This window comes from Antechinus flavipes, chromosome 1 (genome assembly GCF_016432865.1).
Source record: "Antechinus flavipes isolate AdamAnt ecotype Samford, QLD, Australia chromosome 1, AdamAnt_v2, whole genome shotgun sequence".
NCBI classification, from domain to species: Eukaryota; Metazoa; Chordata; class Mammalia; order Dasyuromorphia; family Dasyuridae; genus Antechinus; species Antechinus flavipes.
This window is the reverse complement of record NC_067398.1, coordinates 553,944,510-553,966,289: the sequence shown is the minus strand read 5'-3', so window position 1 is coordinate 553,966,289 and position 21,780 is coordinate 553,944,510. Positions and strand designations below refer to the sequence as shown.

At 33.9% G+C, this 21,780-nt stretch overlaps 1 protein-coding gene across 6 annotated transcripts in view; it reads right to left on the bottom strand.

Moving 5' to 3' along the window:
• Positions 1-20,459, bottom strand: part of MAK (male germ cell associated kinase) — a 68,456-nt gene extending 47,997 nt beyond the window's left edge. For 3 of the 6 annotated variants that reach the window (XR_007949392.1, XM_051970692.1, XM_051970693.1), the window contains exons 1-3: positions 20,241-20,458; positions 3,095-3,421; positions 1,450-1,504 (exon numbers count right to left, since the gene is read on the bottom strand). Coding sequence is in view for 5 of the 6 variants with exons in the window: in XM_051970692.1 (XP_051826652.1) it covers positions 1,450-1,504; positions 3,095-3,195 (156 nt within the window). In the remaining variant the exon portion in view is untranslated. Of the gene's footprint in view, positions 1-1,449; positions 1,505-3,094; positions 3,422-20,240 lie in introns of all 6 variants that reach the window. The other 3 variants (XM_051970697.1, XM_051970695.1, XM_051970696.1) reach the window with 3 other exon arrangements.
• Positions 20,460-21,780: the final 1,321 nt, after the last annotated feature.

Below are 21,780 nucleotides of genomic sequence, written 5' to 3'. Positions count from 1 at the left end.
AATTTTTATAATTTTCTACAGCAACTTGAACCTTTATAGTCATGTAGTTAGTTGAAAGACATGAAGAAAATCATATCTATATATTTACTCTGTAAAGGATATATTATTCCTGTGCTATAAATGAAGAAACTAATGATTAGAAATGTCAAATATTTGCAAAGGGTCACATTGTTAGTAAGTTATCTGAACCAGGTTTTGAAACCACGTTTTCAATTAATCAAATTATCAATAAGTATCAAGTGCCAGCATATGTCAGATTGTTGTGTCAGGGGCAGGAAATAAAAAGCATAAATGAAATAGTTTCTGTCCTCAAAGTGCCTACAAGGTCTTCCCAACTCCAAGCCCATCATTTTTCCAATACACCATGAATGGCAATCTAAATACATTATTATTGTCTAGACAAAAGCCATTTTTCATTCTTAGTTTTTCCTATAGAGATTATCAGACTAACATAAATTTCATTCAGGTCGTCTCCTAATAGTTCAGGGCTTGATGAAATCAGCACAAGATCATCTATAAATGGGAACATTTGGAGGACCTACCATCATGAGAAATGTTTTCTATTTGAAGTACTTCACAAATGTGTATCTTTCTGATTTATGTCTCATTTGTCATTAACGGAGGGCTGCTAACAGTTACCTTTGTGGTTCTACTTATTTAGGAACTTTATGATAATAATGTATACATGACAGACTTTTTTTATTGGAGAAGAATCTTTAAGGTTGAATATTACTTTCATAATTTAATGACAGTTTTGTAATCAATGAACAATTAACAGCAGGATCTTGTATTCTTTGTCTTAGTCAACTACTTAAATTGACTTTAAAGATATAAGTTGTGATTAATAATGTTTGCAAAAGTCTACCTTTTTCTTCTCATATTTTCTTCAACAGACTTGATATATATGTAGATTATTCTCATAAATATTTTGTAAAGATGAGAAAATTGAAATATGAATTTGAAGGTACTGACCCCAGGGTCATAATCTGTTAAGTATAAGTATCTGAAGAAGGCTAACAAACACTCCAACCTTATAACTATGGAGGTAGGAGGACAAAACATAGAACTGTGGGCAGCTTTTAGTTTTTGTTACCTGAGTTACTCTGGGTCAAAAGATTTATGAACTAGATGGACTGGTAATAAAATCCTCCATACTTAGCTAAACTGGTCTTCAGACAGCACAATCTATCAATAGGAGTACTCTCAAAAATTTTCCTGTATGAAATGTTAGACCTTTTACTCTTGTCCAAATGTATAATATAAGAGATTTTGTCCATTGTCTTAGTCTTCAATAATTCAATAATTTAGACATATCTCTCAACTTAAAAATATTCCCAGAAAATCTTTAAGAATAACATAAGCAAACACAGTGTATATGATATAGCTAATGCCTTTCATGGAGGCAAAGGGAGGGAATAGATGAATTTTGGAGATCCCATTAAGTTTTACCTTAACTTCTCTCAAGTTCATGCATTCATCCCAAGAATAGAATTTTCTTTTCATTCTGAAATATACAGAGAAAAATTTAGTGTACATTGGCATCAGTGTTGGAAGAACTCAAGTTTTCTTATTGTGCTGATAAGTTTAAGAAAATAGTTTAGCTTCAATTTCTCAATTTCTTAATTATTAATATACAGCTAATAATCCTCTCTACTATTTGAATACTTTTATGCCCCTAATTAGTTTACCTCATAACCATAACCTAAGTGACCAGAATCCTCACTTTAGGGAGATCTGTCAAAAGGAAAATTTAAAAGACTTTTGACCATACTTTTAGTTCTTTGAGAAAAAAGGAGTGGAAGGGGAGTGTTTGGGCAGGGTGGATCCTTGGAGATAAAACAGTAAGAGTGGGGCAAAAGGGGAAGGAGAGGAAGGAGAAGTCTAGGGGCATTAAGTTCACTCCTTTTAGCAATAATCAGTGATATTTCTAGGCCCAGCTTGCAGCACATTCCACCTGTCTAGGGAGAAGGAGAAACACAACTTCTAGGCAGCTGAAGAACCAATTGCTCCAGAAGGATAGACCCTGAGGTGGTGTTTTTTATATATATATATATATATATATATATATATATATATATATACATATATACATATATATATAATTATATATACATATAATTATATATTATATATATAATTATATAATATATAATTAATATATTATTAAATATTAATATTAATTAAATAATATATAATTATATAATAATATATTATATATATATAATATATAATATATATTATATATATTATGCCAAACCATGACTAAATCTCCAGTGATAGAATGATAACTAGGTTAAAAGTGTAATAGGCTATACCTGAGAGATATGAGCTCTATAAGCTCTATAGATTCCATAAGCCAGGCTGGTTCAGAAAGGGGGCTAGGGTGAGGAAAAGTACTTCAGGTGGGATAAGGCTGAAGGAAGAGCCTGCATGTCAAACAAGAACACTACTAGTTTCTTTTAAATTTTATCCTGGATTTTTAAACCTGACAACCAAGAGGGGATGCTAGAGAGAAAGCAATTTTGAAAGTCATCTCTTCTAATCCCTTTATTCCCCAGGGATAGAACCAATCTTGATATTTACCCTGTTTAAAAATCTTCTATTGCCTCTAGGATAATCTGCAATTAAAGGTGCTCCACAATCTGGATCTTGCATTTCAGCCTTACTCACTAATGTATACATTATTCCCTTTTACTTACTCTGTGTTTTAGGCAACTTAATTATTTGCTTTTTCCTCAACATGGGGTGCCATCTCCTCTGCCTCTGTGAATGTGTACAAGTCATATAGCCAATGCAGAGAATGTATTTCTTCTTCTTTTCCACCTTTAAGAATCTTTTTCTTCTTTATCTCAGATGCTAACTCTTATGAAAGTTCTTTTCTGGTCTCCTCAGGTTCTCTTTTGCTACTCAAATGTTGCTATAACTCTTTCTCTGCTTTCTCCTTTTCCCCTTTACTCCTTACCTTGCACTAAGTCTCTTTGTATTCATGCTATACCCTCAAATCCAACTGATTGTAGACTCCATGAATCTCAGACTAACAGTAAACTATAAACTGGTCTCAAAAACTAATTTGGAAATATCAAAAAAATGCTACCTTTTGATAGCCACCAGCTCTCCAGATTCATTGCTTTTTCCCATAAGTACGCTCCCATAGGTGCCATCTCCAAGTTGTCTCATCGTTGTATATCGGTTCATTTTGGAAAATGGATGCAGCCAAAGTTATTAAATTAAATTGTTTACTTGTAGAGAAGAAACTTGTGTGCTTCTTTTAAAAAAATCTTTCTTTTCCTTCAAAACGTTGTTAAGATCTGTGACTGGTGTATCATTATTTAATATACAATCCTCCCCAAGATTATAAGTTCATGAGATCCAGGAATAAAGAATCTGGCAAATAAATAATGTGTCCATTCTTATTCACATCCTTAAAAAAAGAAAAACAAAAATGAGATGTTTTCTTCAGAGACTACATGAAAAGTTATGAGAAATAACTCATTTGGACCCCTATTCTATTCCAATCAATATTAATCAATGTGTTATTTTACATAAATCATGTAAGAAATAATTAGAAAAATATGTTCTTTTAGTGGGCTTCAACCTTTCACTACCTGTTTACCAAGTCATAAGGTACAGTTACACAAGAATACTGAGAAAGATATCTCCATAATGTTTTCTTCGGATTTCATGCCCAAACCCAGCATGGGTCTGTGATACCATGATGTTTTGAAAAATTCTCCAATTTATTTTACTTCCAGACCATTATCTCTTCTCCATCATGGATAAGAGTCTTATGACCTCTTAGTCAGGGGAGATGTCCCATGATTTGTCCAACTTGACATACTCATGCTGATATCTTATTTTTGGCCTTTCAAAGGCAAGTTTTATCAACCAATGAGATCCTGTATTTCACCATCCTTCTTTTGCATATTTGGGTATCAAACCCTATTAAAAACACCATACTGGAAGAGAGTGCATCTCAGATCAGATCTGAGATCTACTTCATTAGAGTGCCACTGACTAATAGCTCTGTCTCAGTCAGTTTATTGTATACTGGACAACTTTAATTCCTATAATGATTTATTGGGTGATCTTTCACAAAACACTATTTTGCTACTCTGTACCACATCATAGTATAAATAAGATCTAAACAATAAAAAAGTAATAATTAACTGATAACATGAAAGGTTTAACACTTTTTATTTTAGATAATAATATAAAAGTCATCACTTTTAAAAACAGATTTGTGCAGACCTTTAGGAATACTTCATATAAGTAGCAGCACCTAGAAGCTACCTGCAGATTTTCAGTCAACTGCTAGTTTTTGTCAAATGGCACAATATACATTAGAAAAACATTGTAAGGCTTTTACAATAAATCATTTGTGAAATGAATTATAATTAAAACGCATTTATTCAAGTTTTATTATCAAAAATAATCTAGGTGTTGATATATAATCAAGTTTATTTGATGAAGTTATTAATATATACTGAATATTCACTACAGTTTTGTAATTTCAAATAATAGTCTTGTCTTTTTCATTATTTGAAAAATTTAAAAACTTATTGCCTTAATTATTGAATCACATGAAACAATGTATAAATTTTCTAAGACAATTTCTTCATCTGTAAAATGAAAGAATTGGACTAGATGATTTTTGAAGTCCTTTCTAGCTCTACAGCTCTCATTCTATGATCCCACTTAATTGTGCATTTATAATGTACAAAGAAATTAGAAATAGAAACACAAAATATATACAAATTGTTATGAATGTTATGAAAGGCATGTGACCAACAACTATGTGGATGGTAATTCTTTCAATTAATTTAAATTGATCTTTTATGTTAAGTGAGAGGATACTAAAATGTGAGAGGGCATTTTAAACAATGAACTTGTTGAGAAGCTTGTTTTTATTTCATTATAGTATATTTACTTATTTTCCTTCATTCAATAAATCTTAAATGCCTGGTATGTGCTCATCCTGAACTATGTCCTGGAATATAAAGATAAAGAAGAAATGTCTCTTCTTTCCCACTCTTTACTTTAGAAAATAATGTGCAAGTTACAAAGTCTATACTAAGTGAACAGAGTAATTGTGGGTGGAAAATACTAATACTAGCAACTGAAGAGGATTGAAATTAACCTGAAATAGAAGATGGGACCTGGGTTGAGTTTTAAAGGAAGCCCAGTGAAGAAGGGGAGAAGTTCAGGAATGGAAGAGAGACTGCAAAAGCAGAGGAGATGGAATGTTGCGCATAAAGACTTACAAGTCCATCATTTTGGTTTCAGAACCAACAAAGCTGATCAATTTGTTGCTAATTAATCTATCTAACCCTCTGGGTATGCCAAAAGGCCTTTATTATGCCTATTTGTTTGGTTTTTACCTTACTTTTTTCCCCCCTAAATTCATTGAAAGATGCTCCAGAAAAGGATGAAGAAAATAGCAATCCTTCGGAAGTAAGCAGTGTTTTCTAGGCCTTCGTTGAAATTGTTCTTAAGACCTCAACACCCACACATTTCTTTTTTCTCCTTTCTCAAAGTGACATCAACTAAGCAGCCATTTCTGACTTTATTTGTTCATGTTTGATCAAAAAAGGCATGACTCTAAGGATCCAGAAACACTACATAATTTCCCCCCATTAAAATGAATGGAAATAGGCTTTGCAAAAATAGGCCAACATATACATAAGGCAAGAATTTGGAACAGAGGTAAATAGCAATACCTCTATGTTCCACCTAAGGAGTTGTACTCCCTTATGTTCTCCTTTTTCTTTTGTTTGAAATACGAAATTATCCTAGGACTGAGACAAACTGTGAGACCTGACAGCCACATACTTCAAGTGATTTCTTTCCGCAATGGGTTTAGACATATGGGATATACAAAGCTGAATTAAGTGGGCAATGCATGGATTTTCTAATTCTATATTAGAGAGAGGATTTTGGAAAAAGAACATGATTTAACAGATAAAATTTTAAAAATTACATATATATATATATATGTAAAACTAAGTATATAAGTTATAAGTGCACTCATTTTTAATTAGGAAACAGTTTTCTAGCCATTATACACATATATACAGTGGCAATTATAAGACCAGCAAAACACCACCCAGCAGTATATACGTCAGATCAGCCAGGAAGAATATCTGCAAAGATGGTAGAAAACATGTATCACCAAAGGCCAGAAAAAATTACACACTATATATGTCTAGAGGAGACTATATGCCTGGCAGAGATTGCACACCACACAACAGAAAGCAGGACTAACAGACAAAGTGCAATGACATTGCAAGGGTACACTGGCAACTCTTCAATTTTGAGAAGCTTTACTATCCCTCTCTCCATATGTGCCCTAGCCATGTGTGTTTGCTCTATGTGTATCTCTGCACATGCTTCTTGGCCACATATTTTTCTTAGATGTGTGCCCCTCTATGAATTCATTTTGGCCACATGTATAATCTGTGTGTGTATCCCCCCAAATGTTCTGTAAATGTCTCTATTCTTCTTACTGATGATATGTTTATTGATAGGAGAGAATTAAGAAAAAAAATGTTGTACTACTATTTTACTACCATGTTTCTTCTTTTTAAAATTTAAAAGTTTTTATTGATATATTTTATGTCACCCTTATGACAAATAAGAAAAAAGGGAGAAGCAGCAATTTAGTAAAACTAACACATCAACAAGTCCAACATTATATATGTTTCAAATCTAGTCCCCCACCTCTACAAGGGAAGGAAGGTTTGGGCACAATGATTTTATAACAGTTTTTGTTGTTGTTTAGTCCTTTCCATTTACATTTTTGTAGTTGCTGTATATACTATTTTACTGGTTCCACTTATTTCACCTTCCAAAAGTTCATACAAATCTTCCCATGATTTTTTGAATTCTTTATATTCATGATTTCTTATGGCACTAATATTCTATTACATTTATGTACCACAATTTGACGTTCACTAATAGATAAGCTTCTACCATGTTTTCTTTGCTATATGCTGCTATAAATATTTGGGTATATATATATGGGTCCATCCCTTCTGTCTTTGGCTTTTTGGGTTATACCTCTAATATAGTTGTTAGGATATTTGGGTCAAATTGAACGGACATTTTAGTTACTTTCTTGGCATAATTCCAAACAGCTTTCCAGAATAGTTGGAACAATTTCACAATCACACCAAAAGTGTATAGGTGCTCCTTTCTTTCTGTGGCCCTCCAACACCGATTATTCCCATTTTTTGTTATCTTTGTGAATTTTCTAAGTATAAGGTAAGCCCTTAGGGGGTTATTTTGATTTTGATTTTTCTTACTAGTAATGTGTTTCTTAATATACTGCCATGCTATTTCATCAAATGCCTTTGCTCTGAGTTACTTTTATCTTTTTGGATGATTAATAAAAATAAATATTTTGGTGGAGAATCAAGAGCTATTTTTTAAACTTATGTGGACCCACAAAACATCTGGAAGTTAGGATAGCTTTTCTAGAGGGCCTGTGGGACCCAGGAGCCACTTATCTTTTCCTTGCAAATTTTTTATGTGGAGTGAATTTTTGCCCTTAGACTGAGGGATAAGTAAATTACAGAACATCTGGAGAGAAAAAGAAAGTGGATAGGTTTTACAAAATAGCTTGTAAACATGGCAAAAAGTTATGCTATCGTGATAGGACTTCAATTACCTAACCATCTGATTAAGATTTCTCTCTCCCTGTTTTTCCTTCTCCCTTTTCTTTCCTTCCCCCTTCCTTACACCCAGTCCCCTTTATTCACATTCCCTCCCCCCAAATGCAGAGACTCTAATAATTTCTTGATTTGTCTTAATTATAATTTCATCCTTCACAAGGTAAAAGAAACCAACAGAAGGAAATTCTATTCTGGATCCAACACATTAACAAAAGAGTGGAAATGAAAGGAACTTTGGAAATAAGTAATCATTCCACTTGGAATTTGTAATAGAAGAAGAAATGAAAATAGCTCATAGTCTGATGAGTCCCCCCCTGGTTTGGGGGGACACTATATACACATATATTTTTAGGGTTCTGAGGGAGTAGAAAAAGGACCTTGGATTGAAATTTTATGGGGGAAGTCAGCACAGGTGGAATGACAATTTCTTAAGGATGAAATACAAGAAAACCACAAATGATATACAGGAAATTCACAAATATATCTTTAAAATATACACATACATGATATAACTTACATATTTTATTACAAAAATAAAAGAACAGGTAACAGAAGGAATTCAAAAGTTATTAATGGATACAAGAATGCAAAAGCTCAAAGAGATCTGAGATCAATAAAAAATATATATAAAAAAGTTGTATTAGGATAAAAAGGACACGATCAATTGCTCAGAAGAGATGATGACATTTGACAAAAGAAAGAGGGTACTATTGTTCAACTTTTATTGTGTATTTTTTATCTCTACCAAGAAAAGCAGTAATTGGGCCAAATGGAAAACAAAAATGGCTAATAGTGAATTGGTAACCTAGTTTGATACCAGATGCAGATAAAATATAACTAGCATACTAAAAATGACAAATATAGTTCCTGAATGACTAAGAGTAATACTGAATATATTGGGAAGAAAGAGATAGATACTACAGAGAGGTACTGAAATACTAATGAGAGAGGTATTACAGGATTAGAGAAGGACAAATTCCCAATACTAAAAAAAAGGGATGAATTATATAAACTATAGGCTAGGAAGAAACTCTGGTTACTGGTAAGATTCTGAAATGTATTATTACAGAAATGATTACTGAATATCCAGAAAAGGAAGCAATGATCACAAAGAGCCACCTTGGTTTAATCAAGAAAAAGCATTCCAGAATAACTATATATATTGCTCTTCCTAGGCTTTCTAGACAAGAAGATCAGAAAGTTGTTGTAGATAGAATAAATCTAAATTTCAGAAAAGTATTTGATAAAATTTCTCATGCTATTCTCATGGAAAAGATGGAGAGAAGTATGCTAGATGATAGTCTACTTAGGTATCAGAATTGTTGGTTTCCCCTAAGAAGGGGACAGAAAATGCAAAATGCTTGCAGATGAAGCATCAAAGGGAGATATGAATTGAAATCCAGTTCAAAAGGCTCTTTTGGAAGAGTTAAAAAATCACATCTAAAAAGAGTGATAGAAGAAAAATGGGGAAAAAGAAGAACAATGCATGAGAGCTATGAAAACTTACAAAAGGAAGCATAGAAAGTGACTAAAGAAAACAATTCTTTAAAAAAAATAAAGAATACTGGGCACTATTATACCATGGGTGATAATGGGCTGATTAGAGATGGGGTAACTACATAAAAAGTTTTGTTTCTTCAAGATTACATGATTTCTAAGAAAGCAAAACTAAGGCCTAAGATTTCTCTTACTTTTAGCAGACAGTTTCTGAGAAACCACATTGCTTGCCCTACACAATACAGAAGACATCTTCCATTTCTGTGCCTTTGCACGGGACAGACGCCATGTTTGGAATATTTCCTTTCCAATTTGTGCTTCAGGGAATTTTCTTCAAAAGTCAACTCAACCTTTCTGCATTTGTTTTTTCTTGGGGTTCCACTCTAATACTTTCCCCTCCAAGATTACTTACTGTCTTCCTGGTATATGCTTTGGATTTATCTACATGTGATAAAGTTTAGATTTAGGGAACCAAAATGAGATTAGGGTTTCTGGAATGAAATGCAATTCTCAGTGGACAGAAGGTTTTGGCTACAAAGGGAGCTGCCAAGGCCCATCTGCAAAGACTTTAGTTGATGGAAGCTTATTATATTAGGTGTCTTAGTGGGGGTTGGGACAGCTGGAGCAGATCAGAACCAGCGGGGGCTGGGACAAGCCGGATCTCCTATTGGAATTCAAAGGGATGCTTTTTGACCAGGATTTGTAATTGAATTAAAGGCTCTGGTATCCTGGAAAGACAACTTTTCTGGGGAGGATGTGCTTCAGCCAGGAGGGGCCGGGAATCTGAAAGGAATCACAGATCAATAAGGAATACAATTTCTTAAAGGGACTACAACCCACTTCACATGTATAGGCTTATGTTCTCTACTAACCTCTCATTCTATTAGAATGTAAGCTTTTTGAATTCCCAGTACCTAATTTTCATACCTATTGAATATTAACTATACATCTATTGATTCATCAAGCTAGAATCAAACCAGTGAGTAAACCTTTGCTAAGTACTTCATAAGTGCGAAGCAGAATATTAAGCATGTTAGGTTTAGATATAGAAAAAGAGGCAAAAGAGTCTCTCCACTCAAGGAATTTGTAATCTACTGGGGAAGACACATAAAAACAAATGTACACAAAGAGAAAAGGGACCAGAATTAAAAGAGGGTTGGGAAAGACTTCTAGTAAAAGATAGGATTTTAGTTGGGACTTAAAAGGAAGTCAAGAGAAGCAGGCAACCAGGCAGAACAGTGGAGGAAGTATACCAGGCATTGGGAACAGGCAGAGAAATGCCTGAAGCTGAGAGTTGAAATGTTTTGGGCATGGAAGAACCAGGAAGCTAGCATCACAGGATTAAGGATCAGGCCTCAGAAGTGGCTATGTCAATGAAAACCTGAACAATTTAATTGGAATGACCACAAGACAGCTAGCTGGATGGCAATATACCAATGAAATAGCCTCTTGTTGACCAAAACTTTTCACTATTAATCTGTCTGAAATACCACCACCAAGAGATTCGTTTAGGTCAATAAGCATTCTTTTTAAAAATCTAAGTGTTCCAGAAAGGATCAAAAGGTGTGAGAAAGCATCCCTACTACTTCATTTTTATTTTTGTAGAGGCAGATAGGTGGCACCATTGGTAGTCGGACCTGGAGTTAAGAAGATCCCTCCACCTGAACTCAAAGTAGGCCTTGGACACTTGAACTGTGGAACCCCAGGCCTATCACTTCACTCTGTTTGCTTCTGCATCTTTCTTTGCCAAGAAAGCCTCAAACTGGGGTCACAAGAAGTGGGACAACTCAGGATGTATTTAATTCCATCCCTGACTTCTTGATATCTGGCAAAGACCAGATAGGATGTGGGAAGGGATACACTAATGGAAGAAGGACAAAGAAGCCAAGAAGAGGCAGCCGTGGAACATGACTCGTGGATCATGGAAAGAACTGTTTAAGATGCTGTGGGAGGGCAGGAAAATCAGAAGGTCTACAAGACCCAGTTCCCCTGAGTAGCAGGATGGGGCTATGGACAAGTCAGGAAAAAAAGGTGACATTCTGTTCTCACTCACTCCCTTCTCTACAGATGGGCTCTTGGAAGTCCCTTTGGTCCTGCGGTTCTGCAGCCTCCTTACCCCGATTAAGCAACAATCTTTTCCCCCAGTTGTCTCCTTCCTCAAGGTCCCAGTATGGTCGGCCTTTACATCCAACTTTCTCTGAATTCAAATCAGGTTTTCATTAGATAACTTTATCACCTTTCTTCTCTCACTTTGCCCATCAAGAGGCAAGCTCTTTGAGGGCAGTTACCTCTTGTATTTGTATCCCCAAACTTTAGCACATTGCCTGATACATAGAAAATAGTTAATAAATGTTTTTTTTCTTTCCTTACTTCCTTTCTCCTTCCCTCACCTCTCAATCATATGGTTTTAGATACCCTGGAGAATCACTGAGTATTTATTGCTTCAGTTACATAACAAGTTAACTTGATTTTTTATGGGTCATTCTGGGAGTCACAATTTATAGCACTGTTTCTACAGGAAAATATATTTGGAGTTCCAAACGACTGATTTAAAAATTAGCTTTTGGAACATAAAGCATTAGTAAGTTAAGGATGGCCTATAATAAAGCATTTCACAGTTTTTCTTCTCCAGTCTCACCAGGAAAAAAAAAAAGTATTCCCATTCATTAATCATAATCACAATTCAAATGTTTTCAAGTAAGTGTACAAAATTAATTGAGATTTAGACTATGTTTAGAGATAGAGTAAATTTAAATACTAGATCCTAAGCAAATATTTCAGAAAGCGCTCTTTCTACATCAAAGATATGCTGGTGAATCAGATTAAAATGTAATTGATAACTACTTAACAAAACATCTAAAAATACAAGAGAACAGAGATAATGTGAGCATTTGAGATATGTTTAATTATAATATCTACCTCCCTGTTTTGCCTAAGTAAAGTGAATTCTGCAAGTTAGGAACAAAGTAATGCTCATTTGTATTAATATTTTCATTTTTATATATTGTTGTAAAACTTAGTAGAAGTCACATATGCAAATAAGCATAATCTTTAAGAAATTTAACCATATACATATACGTATAATCTTTAGCAAATATAACCAGAAAACTATTTATGGCCCAAATGAAATTTTTTTTAAATCATCCAACTAACTAATATTTATTGAATTCCTCTCTTAGTTCACATTTCCTGTCTTTTTAAAACAGTTTTCTCCCCTTTAGAGCATCCGTTGTAGTCCATACATAATATATACAAATGCTTGCATATATACATATAGACACATACACATAGATTCTCATTCCCATATGTATATACATATACAGAAACTACATTTATATAGGATATATCCTTTCTTATGCACAATAAATTATATATGTATTTAACAAAATATGATAAACAAGCAAATATATCCTTTCTTCTTTCCTTCAACTCCATTTTCTTCCTGTTCTACTTATGTTAAGATGACCTAACAGAAAAATTCTGTTGGAAACCTAAGCCTTATTTTTAGGTCCATACTGCTAATCTATTTACATAAGATTAAAAAAAGATTAACGCAAGGTACACTTAGAGGACAAAAAAGCTTAATTTATATGTCAATCAGCAATTAGATAGATTAAAATTTTCAGTTTTTGATTTGACTTGATTTATAAACCATCCTATAATGCCATGAGGAAAGTTTCAAAAGGAGTCTTTTAAAATGCCAGTGTTTCTGAATGGAAAATCATCAGAAATATATATATCTACTTATATGATGTAATAAAGAAAATAAATTTGTACATATGAGAAAGAGGCATAATTTTTTTTAAAAACCCAAATATTTAAAATATTCTTTCCAGTGCTCTGTCAGCTACAATATACCAGTTTTTAAAAATCTATTACTGAAAATAATGTAGTTCAAATAAGAAAAATTGATTTCTTTTCCAAATAACCCCCCCCCCCCACAAAATCTAATAAAATTGTTAAACATTCTTATCTGAGATTGATTTTCAATTAGGGGAATAGGCAGCCACAAAAAAATAAACACTGTAGAGCTTTGAGAAGACATTCCTTCTTGTTCTCCCATATTTTATATGTGTCTATGTACCCCTGAGCACATGAGCACCCTTGTGTATACAAACACATTATCTCAGAGTTTAAAGGAACTTTACAGGCCATATAATTCTAGTTCAACCCATACTGGAAAAAAAATTATCTAACAACTGGTCATTGGGCTTTTGTCTGAACACCTCAAATAAGAGGAAATCCACTATTGCCTCTAGAGGTGGCTTATTCCATTTCTGGATAGTTCAAATTCTTATTAAGTTTTTCCTTACATAATGTTTAAATTTATTTTTCAGCTTCCACCCATTTTACTCCTAGATATTACCTCTGAGGCAAAGCAGAACTAGTCTGATTTCCTTTTTTTTTTTTTTTAAAGACAGTCCTTCAAATACTTAATGAAAGCTTAAACATTCCCTATTCCTTCAACTAGTCTTCATCTGTCAAAAGGATTATGAGCATTTCCCATCACAATTTCCCTTTTTGAAAGTTGCCTTCATTTATTATCAGAATTCTTTCTAAACCATGAAATACAGAATTGAATACAATACTTCATAGGTGGTCACACAGAGCAAAGCACACCTCAGACCTGAACACAGTGACTCTCTTAATGTAACTGACCTTAACTTTCAGGATAGCAATATTCCACTGTTGAGGCATATTAAACTTGCAATAAATTAAAACACCCTAGCTTTTAAAATTTCTTTTAAATTTTTTGATGGTGAATTTAACGTTCATCAACAAATATTTCAGCAGATAGAATAAGGAAGAGATTTATACAATAAAATGTTTATTTCCATTAGGGTCAGTATTTAACTAAATAAATATTCATATTATATATGTGCATTAACAAAATAACAATACAGTTACTCTACTTGTATCTTCTTTCTCACTTTTTTCTTTTATATTATTTTAAAATATTTTAGGGATGCTTATTTTTTCATGTCTATCACCACCTACAGTAAACCTATATTTATAGCACAAATACACATATATAACACAAAAAATTCTCTCAAATAACAAATATGCAATGTTAAGCAAAATTAATCAACAAGTTGGTCACTAACAAATATTGTTTTGATAAACGATTATTTAGCTATGTCCCTTGTATGTCATTTTCTTCTGTGATGATAACAGTAGAAAGACGGAAAAGAGTACTAAGAGCTGCACAATTTTTAAAGTCTGTTTTTAATTTAAACTTGACTACTGGTTTTCTAATTAATTCCTTGCTTAATGTCCAAAGAGTGAACACAATGCTGGAGGAGTAGAATTGGCATTCTTGCTGGAAACTGGACAAGAAGAAAAAAAGAAGTTGCAGCTAAATAAGACCTCACAAGTATACTTTGCAAAGCAAAGATTTGTAAAAGTTGGTTTGTCATACACCCTTAAAGTAAGTAGAAACATTTCATGAGTCATTTTGGTTATCTCATAATAAAAAGTTAATTGCAAGTATTTATTTACAAAAAGATAACTATGAAAATAATTGGTTGTCAAAAAAGATGAAAGTTGAGCAATTATTATAAAAAAACTTGATGAGTCCATCAAAATTATATTAATATGTGCTTTGATGCTCAATGACTTCAGTGAAAAAAAGGGGATAAGTGTGGTGAAAAGTAAGCAGGAAAGCTCAACTCAGGAAGATAGAATAAAAGATGCCAAAGAGAAAGGAGCCTCAGGCCTTTACATTATGAATACTTTTTTTTTTTAAAGAAAAGAATTAATCAGTGGCAAACACTAAATAACATTACAAAAATAAAACAGATGGTGTTTTAAAAGATGAGAAAAAACTAATTATTGATGAGTACGCCCTGATGATATAACGAGATCATTGCCTTGTTAGAACAAGGATCAGAATTAGTAAAAACAAAAGAAAACAAAAACCACAAACTGAATGATAAAAAGAAACAACACCCAAAGGAAACAACTTAATCCTAATGTATAGAAACAAGAAATTGATAATGAAAATAGCGAAAAGCAGAAATGATATTAAACTATAATATTGTTATATAATTTGTATAAATTGTTCTATAAATTGTAGGCCAAAATTCTATCAATATAAGTCAATCAGTATAACAAAGACCACCAAAGAAGCCTAAATATCACCAAATCAGTAAATACTTTACTTATATACCAAATGAAAAAAGATGGTGGCCAAAGCCAACACTAGTTTATAACATCCTTGCTTGTAAAATATTTGCACAAAGAAGAATTGTGGATAATTTTGATTAATATTACTTTATAAGAAAAAAACAATGGAGGGTGGGAAAAATAGTTTAAAGAAGGCTTGTTCAAATAAACAAAATTGTACCAGAGGCATTTAAGGATGAAAACAGAAAAAAAGAGTAAGAAACAAAATAGGATTTAAACAAATTGAAAAAAAAGTATTACAAATGTTTTCACCAATAAGGATAACAGAACTACCACATTTAGTTTTTAATATAATCATCCCAGATATGCAGGTGAAAACAACACTAAAGAAAACAAAGATTTGGAATGGACTAGGTTTACATTGACGATATCTGTACTTTTAAAGAGTGCTTTAGAATTATGTCAGGAAACAAAATCAAGCTCAGTTGAAAGTAACAATAAATTCTCTTCCTTTTTTTGGAAACTATAACAATAGTCATCCTTTTCTAGTTGTCTTACCTTTTAAAATGTTATTACTGAAATATTTTGTTTGTTTAGATTTTCCCTGTATTTATTTTATCTTCTCCTTTCTCTGAGTCATTCCTTTTAACATCCCTTATTTTTTTTTTCTGAGAGGAAAAAAAAGTCAATCAAATCAATCAACACACCAAAAAAAAAAAAAAATGTTATATGCAATGCAATGATCCATACCCATGGACCTTCCACTTTCACAAAGGAAGATTCTTTCTTCCTGAACTTCCAGTATTATATAATGGCTCGGGAATCACATCTGCAAGTTATTTCAGTATCTTAGGACAGATGACTTGAATTCTTCAAGAACAGTTTATGAGTATCTCATACACATTAGCCATTTTTTTGGTTTCTGTTCTTTACACTCCAAAGATCTTGGTAGAGAAAAATTCAAAATAGGAGTTGAGATCTTGTCTATTTTCTTTAGTTCATAAATCATCATTGTCATTTCAAAGAGAGGGCCTATACTTTCTAGACATATATATATATATGTGTGTGTGTGTGTGTGTGTGTGTGTATACATATATATATGTATATATACACACACACATATGCAAACATATGTACACACACACACACACACATATATACAGATATAGATATTTACAGATATATCTGGGAGGTGGTAGGGCAGATCAGTAATTTCATCCCTAAAAGGGACTGCCAAGAAGAAATTCTCTCACCACAGGAGATCATCCTCTACCTGCTGTCACTTACAGGCTTAAAGAAATGCGTGGGGTCATTGAGAATCTGTGACTGTCCAAAGTGACTTCAGCTAATTTGTGAGGGGTGAGTCTTGAACCCAAATCTGCCTGACTCCTAAGTCAATTCTCTATTTAATGTGTCTGGGCTGAATCTTAATATATCGAAATATTGTTTTAAACAAGTTTTCATTAGTAGCTTTTTTTTTTTTATATAATCGTACTTCCCTGTCAATATCCCTTTCCTTCCTCTTCCTCTATGATTGATCTGTGATTTATGATTAAGTGCTATATAAATTTTCACTATTATTATTTCTTTAGTATAGGGAATTTCTAATAGGGAATCTCTAATATTCCATCAATGAAACTGTCCAGCTTAATTTCACCATACAGTCTTAAAGGGTTACTTAAGACACTGAGAAGATAATTTGTGCATAGTTACATAGCTCATATGTATCAGAGAATAGTATGTGTCAGACAATACTTGAACCTTGCTCTTTCTGACTCCAAGATTGCCCTTCTATCCACTATGCTACAATTTGTATCCAAAAATATACCTATACTTACACAATACCTATATATATATGTATGTGTATGTATGTATACTTGTGTATCTATAAATATACATACTCATAAATACATATGTTCATTTGAATATACATGATATATACATATGTAAATATAGTTATTTACAAATATATACACATCAAAAATGCAAATAGATATGCAATTATGTTGATTAGAAACTCTCTCCAACATCATAAATGACAATATATCAATACCTGCTTATCCTTTCAATTTTTGCCCATGCCAATCTTTAAGTTAAATATAACAACTCCACATTTGGTATGCTGAAAGCCTCTGATTTTTCTTGATAACCTGAATATATCTAGAGAGCACTCTGGCTATTCATTAGTCATTCCTTGACTTGATCATATATACCCAATCTATTTTCTCTTTTTAATATATTATTTCTTGATACTATCTTTAAGAGCTATTCTTTTAAATTATTCATAGGTTATATGTTGCAGTCTGTCATATCCTAACATATTTTTCCATTGCCCCCTGTGTAATATTCATTTTTAATTTTTCAGAAAATAAATAGGATGATATCAAAAGGTGGGTCTTTGTTTCATATTAAGTATGGGGTCATTAAAGGGTTTTTGCAATTTCCAAAAGGTCCTTTTCCTCCTGCTCAACACTGGGCCCCCCAAATCCATTTGTCCCATTTGTCTCCAGATATATAAACTGATGGACAAGGTCTACAAGTTCTCCATACAAATATATGTCATAAACCATATATCTTCTCTGATTTATGTCTTGAAATTGATGTTTATGATCATACACACACACACATATACATGGATATCTACACACGATCAGATATACATGTGCATTACACATAATGCAACATATTGCATATATTTATACACACAGAGAACACACCAGTTTTGAAATCAGAAAGATTTGTACTTAAAGACCAGGTTCTGAGACATAACCAGGTATATGACCCTGGTGAGTCATTTATTCTCTTGGTGGCTCAAGTGTTGTGACTCCTGATTCACTGTTCTCCTGAAATACTGCTGTCTCTCTGAACAATAAATTAGATTGTTGTTTTATCAGCTCCAGACAGGACAGATTAGGTAATTTCTACCCAAGGATGATTCCAGGTCAAGGAACTTGGAAGATGTTTAAACTATAGATCATGGAAAGTGTCCTTTTCATTTCTTAGGAAATGGAAATTACAAAACAATTATTAAAATATTCTATTTTGAATGATCTCATTAGAAGATGGGGAAAGAAAGGAAGAAAAGGATATCTATAAGAGATCACACCAATATTAATTGAGATTTTTCTGGGGGAAGGAACATAATGAACATTAAATTAGCAACAATGTGCATTCTATAGGGCTGTAAAGTAAAAAAAAAAAAAAAAAACACTTTCCTTAAGCAATACTTTGAAGTAGGCAGCATAGATATTGTTATCCCCATTTTATAGATGAAGAAAGTGAAGTTTAGAGACTGGATGTGTAATAATAGAAAGAATAGCAGATTAGAATCACAGTTAACAGAATTTCAGATCTGGAAGGGATTTCAAACCCTTTTATATGGTAGAGGGACAAGAGTTTTTTCCACCCAAGAGTTCTCTAAATGGATGAAACTACAAGTTCTATACACAAAATAAATTTTTTGTACACATAATCATTTTTTTGTATATATATATATATATATATATATACACACACACACACATGCCTGTATACAACCTCCCCCCCAAAAAAAACACATTTTATAATGTGTGCTCATGATTCTATTTGGTATATAGATAGATATTATTCTCAGTTTGTCCAGACTTGAAGTACAGTAAACAGGAGAGAAATCTTTTCATTCCACAACTAGAGACATAGTTTAAAATAGGAAAATTCCTTACAGATTGACTTCATGGGACCCCCAATTTAGAGCTGTTAAATCAGTATCAAGTCCAATCCTCTCATGTTATAGATGACAATACAAAGCTAAACAGATTTAGCCATTATTCCAAGGTATACAGAGGAAGTATACATCAAATTTCTACTGTGGTACAATATCTGATGATACTTTTCTGAGGAAAATTTTAATAAAAGGGAGAGAATACTAGCCAACTTAGGTCAACTTAGGCGTGGGGGTAAGAGAAAGGAGGCAAAACTACAGGGACAGGTAAAGTAGTATGTATGGAAAATAAATAGTAAGAAACTTTTTTCTGTATGCATCCTGTTATGTCCAAAGGCCGACTCCCAACTTTTTTGTTTTTCTTTATGAGCTTGGCGTCATCGAAAGGAATAGTTGATTTTAACACAGAACTTGGGGGTAATATCTTTCCTCAAATTAAGTTTTTCTTTTAAATAAAAGGAAAAAATCTTCAGTTTATCAATTAAGAATTTAATATAACTATTAAACCATATTTCACTACATTTTCCAGGAATTTGAGATTTCTAATCCTCCCAAATTCCGAGATGTCTAGTTTCATTAAAAGAAAATATTGTACCCTCCGACAACCAAGGCTTTGCTACTTCGAAGCATTTTCCGGCACCCAGAATTATCATTAAGCCGAGAGAAAATCGTATTAATGAAAGGAGACCTTATGCTTATTAAGTCCTTCAGGAGTTATCAGCACATGCAGCCTCAATACCAAGGGGACGGGGTGGGTGTGGAGAAGGGGGAAGTAAGGAGGTACGGGTTCAAGCAGCCAAGCAAGAAGGAGACACAAAAGCAAAGTCTTCTCATTCAAAAGACTTACAACTTAAGGATCATGCTATCAACTGGGTTGCATCCGAGTACGATATTATGTATTCTGTCCAAAGCTAACTCAATCTCAATCTCTCTCTCTCTCGTTTTGTCTTTCCCTTTCTAATGAATATTGCATCAAACTCGGGGGTCCCCAAATGATCCCCATCCTCCCGTGGCCTTAGGCAGAGGTAAGGGAGCCAGAGAGTCGGGGCTCCTCGAACCCTGACAACTCATCTCATATCCCGCAGGTGCCTGCTTCCAACTTCCCGAGGGAGAAGAGTCCCTTACACACCTCTCTCTCAGTCACAACCTCCTCCCAGCACCCCAACACAGACCCCCCCCCATCCCGCCAGACCCCCAATCCACCACCCTCCTCCTCGAAACCCCATTCAAAGCAACTTCTCCCTTACCGGTGTCTGGGCCCCGGCTCACGGCGGCGGCAGTTGGCCGTGGTCGGGCAGGGGGCCGGGGGGGCATCCCGGGCCGGGCCGGGCCGGGCAGGGCCAGCTGGACTCGACTGAGAAGGGCAGGAGGGCGGCGAGGCCCCGGCGGCCCTCTCAGGTTTACCTGCCGGCGCCGCCCGCTTACCTCGCTCACTCCCTTGTGAAGCCCCTGCGTCGTGTGTATTTCGTCTCCTTGGAAACCACCCGGCGCGAGATCACACCCTCGCTCTCAGTCGGAGATCAGAGGGGGAGGGGTTCAGGTGAAAGGGGCAGGGCTGCGACTTCCGGAGCGGAAACGCACTCCGCCATCTTGGTTCGAGTTCTAGGTGGTACAGGTGGAGGCGTGGCTTCTTCTGTTCTCCTTCCAAGCAGTTTCTCCTTGTGCCTTGTGTTGGTTCTGAAGGGAGTGAAGGGAAGAGAACTAGATCACTTGAGCAATAAAGGTTTGCACGTGTATTTGAGTCCCGAAGCTGAACTCCATCCCCATTCAGAGAGTTTAATACAATCTAACGAACATTTGTTAACCCAGAGGGAACCATTCTTCTCAGAATCCATATAAACCAACATTGTTTCTGTAAAACTTCATGGGATCCTCAATCAGACTGACAAAAGGTGCGCTATGTGTTTCCGCAGAACATAAAGAATACTTTCCACGTGTTAGGTGTTTAACAATTTATTGACGAAACTTGATGAATCAATGAATTTGTCATTTAATAGTTTTCCAGTGATAATTAAGAGTATCTGTTGGAAAGAAAGGCTCTCTTTCTGTGGGAAGGTACATATTCCTATTATGCAGCTTTTTTTCCCTTTCTTATATTAATCCAATCCTAATCTTGCTACAACTGTGTGCTTTCTGTTCTTTTTGGAAAAAAAAAAAAAAAACTCTTAAATTCTGTACTCTTAAAATTTGTCATCCAATTAAACTTCAAAGAAAAAAATGCTTTATACAATATTTTGAGAATAAAAACCACAAAGCTGAAATTTTGATGTATGTTCTTATTCAAAGGAGAATTTCTGCAGCTAAATTTGGTGGGAAAATCAGCACTTTCATTTTCATTACTTATTATTTTCTTTCATTTACATCAAACATCTTGAATATCTTCTCTACTGAAATGAATGCTGTATCTTAAATCATCATAGGGTAACAGTGTTTCACAACAATTCCAGAAGTCAATTGCCAAGTGCCATTTATCAATAACTAAATATTCCTTTCCAACAACTTGGTTTTTTTTCTATTGTGACATCTGAAGCCACCAGCCTCTCATGCATGTGAAGATACTAATTTATAACTGAATGATCAAATAAGAAGAATATACCTCGAGTAATTACCCTGAAAGTTGGGGATGAAACCCTTCAAGAGTTAGGTTTGCTACATAATGAAAACGTTTATTTTCTATGTTAATAATACATTTTCATAGCACTTTATACTCAATCAACAAATTAATTTTTGAGTTCTTTCTAAGTGCTCAATAAGGAATTAAACTTTAATGAGACTCTAGATTTTAGA